The sequence below is a fragment of the Amblyomma americanum genome, chromosome 1, assembly GCF_052857255.1.
Source record: "Amblyomma americanum isolate KBUSLIRL-KWMA chromosome 1, ASM5285725v1, whole genome shotgun sequence".
NCBI lineage: Eukaryota > Metazoa > Arthropoda > Arachnida > Ixodida > Ixodidae > Amblyomma > Amblyomma americanum.
The window spans coordinates 371,622,537-371,635,316 of NC_135497.1; the positions used below are offsets into that span (position 1 = coordinate 371,622,537).

At 42.3% G+C, this 12,780-nt stretch overlaps 1 protein-coding gene across 1 annotated transcript; it reads left to right on the forward strand.

Moving 5' to 3' along the window:
• Positions 1–992: 992 nt before the first annotated feature.
• Positions 993–12,419, forward strand: mRpL35 (mitochondrial ribosomal protein L35). Its single transcript, XM_077650090.1, has 3 exons — positions 993–1,093; positions 1,159–1,262; positions 12,008–12,419. Exons 2-3 carry the CDS (start codon positions 1,246–1,248, stop codon positions 12,360–12,362), a joined length of 372 nt encoding a protein of 123 aa, XP_077506216.1. The 5' UTR covers positions 993–1,093; positions 1,159–1,245; the 3' UTR covers positions 12,363–12,419.
• Positions 12,420–12,780: the final 361 nt, after the last annotated feature.

The following is a 12,780-nucleotide window of genomic DNA, read 5'->3' on the forward strand; positions in this document are numbered from 1 at the left end:
GCAGACTCCCTGCCTCCCATGTTATGAGCCCTTCACACCATAGCGTTTCTTACTATTAACTAGAGGGAAAGCTGGCGCCCAGCCTATGGGAGTTTTCACGGAGCTTCCTCGAGACCACCTGTACCACCATAATAAAAAGCAAACGTTGTTCGATAATTAAGAATGTCCTAACATTCAATATCATGTCTTTAAATTGCAACAAACGAGCGGAAAAGCACGCAAATGCAAAGTTTCCCCGAAAAAAGCGATGGCTTCCTCTCCCATTGGCAAAGCATTGCAGACCACAAAAGCCAATATTTCGTGCTTAACAGGCGCACTTTTAAAAAGAAATATGTTTTCGAAAAATTTTGTCGCTTCAACAATTTAAAAGGTTTTCCACAGCATTTCGGAAACAAAAACCTTTTATTGGCGTCGTGTGCTGTTGCGTTTTCGCTACTATGGCTTTTGCGCACTACTTTTACGCCGAATCGTCTGCGCGTGGAGCGCCCCGTGGATACGGAATTTGACATCTCTGTAATGCCACTCTGTGTTCCTGAAAAAAAAACCTACACCAAGTTAGTGGTAGCTCTATGCCAAGTAGCCCCAAGATGCATCGCCCCTGGATGCTTTGCGTGCCCATGGAGGTACAGGTGCAGTGCCGCCAGCTTTCCCTCTAGTTAATATCCCCTCTAAAAACTCTATGCTTCACACTTCTCGGTACTGTTGCATACAACTAAATCATGCCTGTCACACATGTCCCGCAGCATGCTTCCTGATGAATCTGTGTACCTATCTATATATGTGCGTTCATGACGCCTAACATAATTATCTCACTCCTAGAACATCAGCGCCAGCTTTCAGCTTTTCCTACTAAACTGAAATTGCGCGCGAGTTGCGTACACTTAAGGTGCGGAGTAGGTGCAGATATTTTTTCATACAACAGCACAAATTATTACGCAAACAACTTTTGAATATAATTTCACTAATTAAGCGCTACGCATTTTGTCAACGCTGGCACGCTGGTGAGTGCTCGTGAAAAAAGGCGCACGCCCATCACCTCACGCATCAACCATGGCTGCTCTCTTGGGCGTGCGCACTTTTCCGTCGCTTTTGAGTACGTTACCTGCCAATTTTCCGCAACATGAGCGGGTGAACAAAACCTTTCTGCTCTGACTGCAGGTGCAAAGGTGGACCATGCGCTCACAGCAGCGTCCAGAATGACCGCCGGCACCTCAACTCCTCCGGTCTTTCGTCGCGCCACCGATCATGCACCGTGGCCCCCGGTATGGTGCCTGCTGAAATGCTCGCTGCACGTTGGTCTTTTTTTCGAAAAGGATGTGTATTAAGCAGTCTCTAAACTTATCCTGTAAATTAGTCGCACTTTAGTGCAACTTTGCAATGCTTGCATTTCTTTCGTTGTCATCCATGTTGTGTCGGTTGAGAATGAACCTCTTTAGAGTGAATGCTTAGGAAATGGGTCTTTGACCTCACCTTGAGTAGAAGAAAAAACCATGTGCCATGGCACACTTTGGCCACAGACGCCCTTGGGCCATAAAAATTCGTCATGTTCATTATCATCAACCTCTTCCAAGTATGGTTGTTTTATACCTCTGCCACACGGCAAATCTAAAGTCATTCCCATCGGATGGCATTAGCGCCTAATGCCATTAATCGGCTGCTACACGTGAACATTTAAGGTCATTCGATTGAAATGACATTCGCCATCGAATGAGTTTGGGGAACTCATTCGCATTCAACCAATGCCTTCTGAAGAACATGCCTGAAGCGTCAGGAATTTTTCTGCCCAAGCCCTACTAAAATAGAGGCCTGCATATTTGGTGGGGTCCTATGGGATTGCGTGCGCCAACTTTCGTTAACTTTTTGGCCGTTGAGGGCGCTCAAATGACCTCTGGCAAGAGGGTGGGTAGTAGGATAGGTCGCCTGGGAACAGCGTTTTTGGGGGGACCCAGAGCTCTGAGGGAACCAGTGTAGAGAAGGGAGAACCAAGATCAAAGGGACGATGGAACCATAGGAGAAGAAATAGACACAAGCGCCAGGGCCAAGTTAATTCTGATATATGTTTAATTAACATGCAAGGTGGCAGGAATAGACTGAAATGGGAGGAAAACAAGAACGGTTAAGGCAGGAGGAATTAATGGTATATGGTTTAGTGGAAACGCACCTTAGAGACTTGGAGCAACCACCCTGCAACCCAAACTACGCATGGGAATATTGTAATAGAACAGAGGGCAGCAGAAACGGGGGTGGAATTGGGGCATTCATTCATAAAAGTAAGAATTTTCAAAGGGTTAAACTGGGATGCAAGGAACATTTATGGCTAAAAGGAAAAGTGACAGGGGAGCAAACACTCCTTTGCTTTGTATACCTGTGGACAGAAGCTAATGTCAAAGAGGAAAACAGGAAACTGTTAGAATGTATTGCAAGCGACATTGATGAGCTAGGAGGACAGAGCGAGATTATTATATTAGGCGACATGAACGCACATATAGAAGACCTGGATGGGTACAGAGATTCGACAGAAAACATGCTGCAGGACATGTGTGACAGGCATGATTTAGTTTTATGCAACAGTACTGAGAAGTGTGAAGGGCTCATAACATGAGAGGGAAGGAGTCTGAACTCGACGATAGATTATGCCCTAATGTCACAGAGGATATATAATAGATTAAGGGTAATGAGCATAGATGAACATGGTTTTAGAAGTCTAGGTAGTGGCCACAAACGTATCAAGTTGAGTTTCAGAAGAGAAACCAATGTAGGACTGAAACGAGATGAACAATCAGAGGGGAATTTTTACTCAGAAAAGCAATTGGAAGCAGCAGCCAAACAAATCAAGAAAGTAATTTTTGAGAATAGTGAAACAGAATGGACTTATACCAAATTAACTCGATTACTGGAGCTAGAGCTAGCTATGGTGCGAGTAAAGCTAAAAGGGAAAAGACGCAAACCCAAGAGTTGGTGGGATGAGGAGGTCAAGCGGGCTATAGAGAAACGTCAGGAAGCATCCAGGGAACACAGATATTCCTAGAAGAGGGGGAACCAGAAGGTGAAGCAGACAGAAAATGGGATACCTTCATAAAGTGTAGAAGAGACGCATCCTATTTGATTAATGAGAAAATTAGAAGAAAGGGTGCCCAATGGATGTCAAAAGTAAATAAAAAGGATAGAAAAGCAGCTCAAAATTCTGGAAGCATCTAAATGCAATGAGTAATAAGACTAGGCTAGAAGAAAGGTTTTGTTGTTACAGATCAGGGTATTCGACTAGAAGGAGATAAAGCGAAAAAAGACATAGGAACAAGGATGGCAGAAAAATTTAAAGTAGGAAATGTTGCACATAATTTATCGAAGGAGGATAGACCGGTTACTGCAATAGCAAAGAGAGTGGGAAAGGGCAGAGAAGAAGGTTCCTAGTGCCACATCAACAGGACCAGATGGTGTTCCGATTATGTTAATAATGAAGCTAAGACCAAAATCCAAGCAAACATTAATACGGCATAAAGTTGAATGGCGCAAGGGAACGAACACAGGAAGACACAGAGACAGAAAGAGCGTCTACTACTAGAGTTTATTTCGGAGAACACCACCTTCATACGCCAGTACATTATCGCCATCAGTGCGTTATCATAGCCAGGACAAGCTAACAAGAAAAAATATATGTAAAGAAAAAGATTACATTTATGCATAAAAGCCAGAGAATTGCTACTCACAGAACAAGGCATGAAAACTTTACAAACAAGGTAGCAAGATTAAATGACAAGATCTAATCAAATCAAATGAAAGTTTATTTCCCATCTAGCACTACAGATGGAGGAATCGTAGAAAAAAGCTGCCCTTGGGCAGCTTGACGAGTCTACAATCCTAATTATTGACAGGAAGGCAACACAAGAGTTTATACAATTTAAAAAAAAAACAAGCACATCAAGGAAGCACCGGAGAATACACGAAACAGCAATATGTATACATAATGAAACTTAAACAATGTTATTCAAAAACAAATTATGTAGTTCACGACGTGAAAAAGAAAACAAATCGAGGTTAATGTGGATATACCTATTTAGAAGAGATGGAAGTGTGTACTGAAGGCATTCCCTACCAAGATTTAGCCGAGGTGTTGGCACTGTCCATTCTTCGCCACGTCTTGTTGGATAGACTGATTCTTTTTTCCTTAGTTCTGCTAAATTTTTAAGATTTGTTACATTCTTCTTGATTTCTGTTTTAAAAATAACACTGAGGCGATATATATAAAGATTATGTGCTTTAATAACTCTGGAATGACAAAAGAAAGCTGCACTTGGATGTCGGAACGGTAAATTATATGCATTCCGGAGATATCTTTTTTTTCAATAAATGAATACGTTAAAGGTTAGTGAATGTTGTAGTGCCCCACACCAACTGGCAATAGTTTACACATCTACACATGACCATCTAAAAAATCCAGTTCCTGCCCGCTGAGTTTGACTGACGAAGTGCTTATGCACGTGGGCCCACCTTTCTGTATGTGAAATGCTTCTATAACTTCCCTTTCAACTCGCGCTATGCCGATAAACTTTGCCTCTTCCAGCGCCAATCATTCCCAGTATTGGACTCCTACAAAACATGGGGAAGCTGCTCCAGATTGAATTTTCGCCTGCTACAAAGCCTGCTCTAAAATGCTCTTGGCCATTCCCGACACTGTGGTTGGTATACACAAAGCAAAGAATGTTAGTGTATTCAAGAACATATCTAACCAAAGCATTGTGAGCTAAGAGGAGAGGCTAATCACAGGTGTTTTCTAATAAATAGAAGTCATTTTAGAGATTCTGTATGCGCCAGCATTCCATCAGAGTTTGTCAGTAAGCTGAATATTTCTGCTGAGTGATGTAGTGAGCAGGATGCCATTAGTAGTATACAGGAGGATCGACTTGTGTTTTTCCGTTTTAAACTGTGACCTGCCAGTCGACACACCATTTACTTTTAGAGCCATAGTAAGGGCCTCAAGATCGTCTAATTGCTAATAAATGGGAAGTCATTATGTTTACTTTAGGATTATCCACTAATTCACTGATGAAAGTGAAAAGGGCAGGAGGCAAGATGTAAACGTAGGGTAAGTCTGACTTAACGTGAACAATATTAGAGGCTTGATTGTTCATTTCTACTAGCAGTATATGGTTTGTTAATCCATTTAACTTTGGGATCATGACCTAATGGTGATTAATTATTAAGCAGTTTATTGTGCCTTACTTTATCAATTCTTAATTTTTAAGGTGCAAAAATAGGACAAAACACAAAGGTAGACAAGAGGATGAAGAGTCATTTCCAACTAATTTATTATGCGCACGAAACTTGCACAGAGTGTTTCTGGGAAGACTAAGTAATTTTCAAAAATAGGTTTTTTGAGGTAAAAATATGGCTTTTTCAGTATAGTATTACCAGTGTTGGCGGACACCAGAAAACTGGTGTCCATCCTAAGCAGTAAGCTGGTTACCTAATTTTTAAAATTAACTTTTCAGTTAGTAGAGTTAGGCGCCTAGTTGCAATTAGAGATCTGTAGCTGGTTGTTAGTTATAGCCATATCAGTTTCTAGATTTTGAAAACGCGACTACCCTTGGCACTGTGTCTCGACAAAATTTGGCTTTTTTGACTATTTACGTACTCTTTAAAGATTGCTTTGCCTGCATGCTTTTCGAAAGTGCACATATTTCGGCACGATGTGGCCAGATCTAGTCGAGCCACAGCTCTGAGGATAATCGCGTTTTGGAAATTCTAAAAACTGGTATGGCTATTACTAACAACCAGCTAGCTACAAATCTCTAATTGTAACTAGGCACCTAACTCTACTAATTGAAAAGTTAATTTTAAAAATTAGTTATCCAGCTTACTAAGTTACTTATAGCCATATCAGTTTACTTACACAGAAAGTTTACTTAAGACAGTTCACCGGCTTTCTAGTGTCCTCCAACACTGGTAATACTATGCGACAAAAGCCATATTTTTACCCAAAAAAAATCTATTTTTAAAAATTACTTGAAAGTTTTCCCTGAAACACCCTGTATATAGCTTTCATCAGTGACCACAGTGGTGGCCTAGTGGTTTGAGCTTCTGTCTTGCATGCGGGAGGTGTGGGGTTCGATCCCCAGCGCCACTGGTTACCTACCGGTGATACAATGGATACAAGCTTTCCCCTGGCCTGGTACTCGTCTTCTTTAGGAAGACTTTCTCGGGAAATGGGTCTTTGACCCCACCTCGAGTAGGCGAAAAGACCTTGTGCCATGGCGCCCTTTGGCCACTGATGCCCTTACGCCATAAAAATCATTCTTCATTAGCTTTCATTACCACATCCGTAGACATGTGCCGCGCCTTTTTTTGCCTTGAAAATCAAGAATGGACCGAAACCAACATAGCGAGCACTTCTTTCCATTTCCTTGTCTGCTGAAGAGTTTTACGAGGGCCTCAAATCTGGCAGTTTTGATGCCTTAGGCATCATAAGAGGGTTCTCGCACAGCTTCCGGCCTCACCGTTCGACCACTTTCCTATGTGGCACTCGCGGTTATACAGGACGTACTACGTCTGCCGCTACGGACGAGGGTGGCGCTGGTGAACACTCTGAAGGTTCGGTTACACTGCACATAAAGACCCCTGAGAGCAGATGATTGAACAGCTGTCGCTGTAACTCCGCTGCTAGAGCACCAGACGCGAAATTCGGATTGTCGTCGGTCCGGATCTCGCATGTGGTCGTTATTTCTTCTGCTTTTATTGATCTCCAATTGATGAAAAACCACAAATTAAAAAAAAGGCATCTATGCTCCTTGGGTTTGGTGGCTGCTGGCTTCTGTCATGTATGCCTTAACAAGCACCTCCTTCCATTCGCTTGTCTCCAAACAGCAAGTTGTCTTTACTATTTGATCACATGCCTGTGAAATTTGTTAGTATCGGGTATTTTTGCTTTTAGTTTTCTGTGGTCAGAGACAAGTGATGTACTAATCCTAATATTTGTTCACACTGAGAGAACCCTGTAAACATTGTCAAAATGGCGATAATTGTTTCATATTTGAACATGATGCACAGAAGTAATTTGGACACTGCACAAGCAATGGGTACATGCCATCAGTAACATCAGTCCTGCTTCCCAATTTGGGTACTTGCGTAATTTTTGCATTTTTCCATTCTTTTGAAGGATAGATGTTGTTAATGATTTGTGAAAGATTATACGTAGCCATCTATTTGACCCAGCCGCCGCTGTGGCTCAGTGGTTATGGTGCTCGGTTGCTGACCCGAAAGACACGGGTTCGATCCTGGCAGTCGCATTTCGATGGAGGCAAAATGCTGGAGGCCCGTCTGCTGTGCGATGTTAGTGCACATTAAAGAACCCCAGGTGGTCGAAATTATTCAGAGCCCTCCTCTATGGCGTCCTTCATAGCCCAAGTTGCTTTAAGTACTTAAAGGACTAGGACACTAAATTTTTGCTGGTCTGTTTTCATTTTTCAAATGATGTGTTAGATACTAAAATACATGGATCACCACATGATATTCACCAACGACTGCCAAATATTTATAATTGACTTTTTTGCTGACACTGTTTCGGTTTCAGTTTCATCAACCGAACAATTACTGTTACATGTAGTTGGTCTTCAGGTCACGTGAGGCACGAAAAAAATGCAGTATAACTGCCAATACATCATTCCAGCTCTTGAAGCAGGCTGGTTTAAGTGTTGTAGTGAATCGAAAATATGTATCAGTGTTTATATTGAAGTTAAAGTAACTGAAGAGTTCTACACAAATCTCTACAGTAGGCAGTGTAATCAGGACTTTGATGACAGAAGCAGTACTGTACAGGGGTTGGACATACTGCCATTAATGAAGGAGAAAGCGAAGCAAACGTTCAGAACAATGCAAAGGTTTATGGTCTGTGGGGGTTTAACATCTCAAAGCAACTCAGACTAAGAGGGACGCCGTAGTGAAGGGCTCCGTAAATTTCGTCCACCTGGGGTTCTTTAACATGCATTGACATTGCACAGTACACGGGCCTCTAGAATGTCGCCTCCCTCAAAATTCGACCGCCACGGTCAGGATCAAACCCGCATCTTTCGGGTCAGCAGCTGAGCGCCATAACCACTGAGCCACTGTGGCGGCTGGTAATGCAGAGGGGGAATGCTGCTGGTGAGGATCAGGTAACGACAGATCTGTTGAAGGACAATGGGTAGATTGTGCTACAAAAACTAGCCACTGTATATGAAATGCCTTACGACCTCGATCATTCCAGAAGATGGTCGTTAAAGCCAAAAGCCAACAGGCTGGATTCCTAAAAAGGCAAGCGTAGCAAGGGGTGGCAGAAAGTTAGTTGGGCAGATGAGATGAAGTTTGAGGGGATAAGGTGGCCGCAGCTGGCACAGGACAGGATTAATTGGAGACCTGGGGCAGGCCTTTGTCCTGCAGTGGGCGTGGTCAGGCTGATGATGACGAGGCACTCGGAATTGTGTGCATGCAAAGCAAATATTTAGCTTACAGAATAAGTGCTTTCTCACCTTTAATGGTGAGAGTAATATGGTATTCTTGCAGTTGAAACAGCTTCAGGGAGAACGGGGGGGGGCGGGGTTTCCTCAGACCTGTTTGTGCTTGTGTAATTTGAGAGTGTAGAGTGTTACGTTGGGATGCAAACAAATGTTTTTCTGAGCTTGTGGCAGTGGGCCGTGATTATATGGTGAACACATTTGGAAGTTGGGGCTAGAGTTTTGAAAACAGGTGGAGACAAGTGCATGTCCGCTGGAAATGAGTGTTCAACGTGGATAGCTGCTTGCATAGTGCAGCTACCTCTGCACGTTTATAGAGCAGAAGTTAATACAATGGTCAAATCTTGGCAATATAACCATTGTTGGTACAGTTGTAGGTACGATATGAATTTCTGACATTCCCAGGCCAAATGCTAAGTCTGTAGCATTTTGGGTTTTCTGAACATGCCACTACAAATCATATGTATGCAGGAGCTTGAACGGTCAGCGCAGCAGTTTTTTCATGCAGTTTTTTGGCAATTCCACTTTACCCTGTATGCCTTGCCTGTGCAAGTTTGTATTTAGCGAGTGCAGAGCCCAGAACAGTCTTTCAATACGCTTATCAGCACCTGCACTATCAGAAATAAGGGTGTGGTTTATGGGGAAGGGGTGTTTGGTTGGCAGCTCACCATACTGCTATAGTCATGGTATCAGCGCGGCTCAACATAGAGCCCCAGTCACGCTGCTGTGTTGGCCCAACCTACACATGCATGCAGGCTGAGCTTTGCATGCATCAGGAATATTTGTGAAAACGCATTTACAGCTTCCAACATCCTCTTCAGTTCTTAAGCGTGAAGAAATGCATTTTTCATGTTTGCACGACTTCTAGCATACAGCTGCATATGCAGTTGGGACAAAATCACAAGCACTTGACATGCTCCTCAGAAAAAGGAAAATGTCTTTGGGATCAGTGTAAATAATGTCTACAGGGTGTTTCACCTTATACTTTACACAATTTTTAAAGATACGCTTTTTGAGTTAGAAGAACGCTTTTTGGTGTAGTATGTCAGTATACACCTAAGACGTGCTAAATAGCACGCTGGTTAACTAATATTGAACAGTTTTTTATAACTATTCCTGTTAGGTTCAATAATTATTAAGAGGCGTGTAGGCAACCATAAGTAATGCCCATATGACATTTTAGTATTCTGAAATTTCGGTTACCCTCGGTGCTGTGGCCCAAGTTTTGGCTGTTTCGACAAGTTGCGTGCACTGGAGAGGTTGCTTTGCTTGCAAGCTTCTCGAAAGTGCATGAATTTTGGTGTTTGTTGGGGCACAACGCCGAGGGTAACCATGTTTTCGAAATTCTAAAAACTGATATGGATATTACTTACGGTGAGCTATATGCCTCTTAGTAATTAAAGCGCCCAACTGTTGAATATCAGTGAACCAGCCTGCTAGTTAGCACATCTTGGATATATTTACTACACCTTACGAAGGGAACCAAAAAACTATAACAACTATAGGCCAATTGCCATACTCTCCTCCCTCGCATGCATATTAGAAAAATTAGTCTAACAAGGCATGATTTTATTTTGCAGTAAATATAATCTCCTACATCCTGCACAGTTTGGCTTCTGAAGCGGTTTAAGCACAACCGATCTCCTAGAAAACTATAATGACCTAATTTACAAGGAGATTGATAATTATAATTTTATTCTAACTCTATTCGTCGACCTTCAGAAGGCATTCGACACAATTGACCATGACTTATTGTTAGCTAAATTAGATGCCTTTGTTTTTAGGGGCCCATACCAAGCTTTTTTCAAGAATTACTTTTTCGATCGAGCACAGTGTATCTAAGTTGGTAAAACTTTTAGTGAACTACGGCATACTGCTAGGGTCAGTCTTAGGTCCGTTATTTAATATTTATGTAAATGAGAGGCAACTTCCGTTAAAATCAGAATTGTACCTATATGCAAACGATGCAGTTCTTGCTTTGCCGAGCAAAACTTATGACGAAGCTGCCAAAACTTTGCAAACTAAAATCAAAATAAATTTTTTCTAAATAAAACAAAAACTAATTACTTTGCTTTCACAGACCACATAAAGTAATTAGTGAAACACAGCCATTGTATCTACATTCCAGTTAGTGCCTATTCTGTGCTTGCCCCAAAGTGAATCTCTCGCAGCGTGAAATACCTTGGCCTTACTTTTGATGACACACTATCGTGGAAAACGCACATTGAGGAGGTTGCAAAACGATTACGTCTGGCGTGTGTGAGGTTATATGCCTAAAGGTCTGCTTCCAAACCTTCCGTTAGGAAAATGGCCTACAAAATCTTGGGGGAATCTATTTTAGGTTACGGTCTCACAATTTACGGTTTCGCATCAGTTATAAACTAAACATATTGAATCGAGTATTACACAGAATAGCAACACACCTTGTGTACGGCACTAAATTTCATGGTGAAAAATACCTTATATAATGAACCAATTTGATATGCTCGAAGTTCGTGAATAATGCTGGTTCGACATATGTAACTATTACTTTTCCGAAGGATTTAGAACTAAACATATTGAAGTGCAGCCCCTCTGCTCAGTCGAAAATTTCAACATTCCCCGCATCTTCACGAACTATGGGACAAGAACTCGTGACTTGTGTATTCCTTCTGTTTTAATAAGCTGAAGATTGAAAATGGAGTAAATAGCATAAAAAGGTGGGAAAACTGGATCTCTATCTGAGTAGTTTATATTATGTGGGCTTGTTTGCAGCAATACCTAAATCAGGCTTTCCAAAACTTTTGTTTGAGTTGAGACTTAGTGTTCATGTATATATCGTGTTTTTTGAATGTTATGAGTGAATATATGTATGTGTGCATTTGAGTGTATTTGTGAGTTTATTTTTGTAGCGTCCTATACTCGAGCTTACATAATGAGTATTATAATTGATATATTTTGCACTGTATAAATACTATTCGTTTATTGTCACGTGGAGGTACTTTGGTTTAATTTTTTTTCTGCAAGCGATGTTTCTAGCTTGACTGCCCAGTCCAGCTCACAAGCCAACTTTGATTGCTTAAGCGGGCTGGAAATGACTCTGTAAAATACTGAAGAATAAACCATTATTATTATTATTATTATTATTACACTGCAGACAACGCTGTGGTGAAAAAGTGAACTAACTCAAAAAGCCTATTTTTAGAAGTTGTGTAAAGTCTTAGGTGAAACACCCTGTACAGTGCGGCCTGGCAAGCAGCTTTGGCTTCAGTACAGTTTGGTGGGGGCGCAGTGAAAGTAGCCATGCATGCTTTTAGCAGTGTTGGCAATTACCCATTAGCATGCCCCCAAGATGAGTGAGCATTCCCATGAGCCTCGTCCTGCTATCTGCTAGCCATCCTGGTTAGCTTAATGTGTAAAGCGGTGGTCTCAGTTTCGATTCCTGGACAATTTCCTGTGAATGCGCTTGGGCAGCGACAGGTACCTGAGCTTTTGATAAGGCATTTCAATTCCAGCTGCTGCATGATTTTGCACTTTTGCAGGCCACTTCTGCAGCTGGCACCAGTGGCGGCCCTGGAGCAGAGTCGCAGCATCACAAAGTTCAGTATGCGAAATGGCCAGCGGAGAACATGCAAAGCTGCGGTGAAAAGGTTCATGCGTCTCAACTGTGGCCTGTGGATACGGCCTCGATCTGGCAGGGCGAAGAACCTCTGGAAAAAGCCCGACCACGTCTTGGAAGGTCTACGTACCCATGTTTTCTGCAGCAGGACTCAGTGTAAAATGCTCGACAAAATGGTTGGCGACTACTGGAAGAGGCCCAAGTACTACGTGGATGATTCTTATGAGCCCTACCACGAGAGGAACAACTTCTTGCATGCCAAGAAAACCTGGTGGTAGGCAGGATAGAGATTTGCTTAGTCGACACCCATGAATAAAGTGTGGGTATAAAAGCCAGCTTTTATTTCACACTGTCTTCCATCATGGTGGAGTACAGAAAATAGACATATATGCCCCTCACAGACCATACTGAGCAGGTCCATGAGGCTATGCAAGCAGTGACAGACAACCCTGTGCAGACACATGGCAAGCAAGCTCCACAACCCTTCCACTCGGTGCTTAACCACAGCTCTTGAGTGGGAGCTGCAACATTCCATGTCCACACTTTTGACATGATGCATTTGAGAAGCGCCAGTTCTTACAGATACTCTCAAGCCTGGCAGTACCTGTACAGAAAGCTTTCCAGTAAGGGCATCCATCTTCCAGCAGATGGCTTGTGAGAACACAAAGACCCTATGCGCATGAAAAGCTGGCGTTC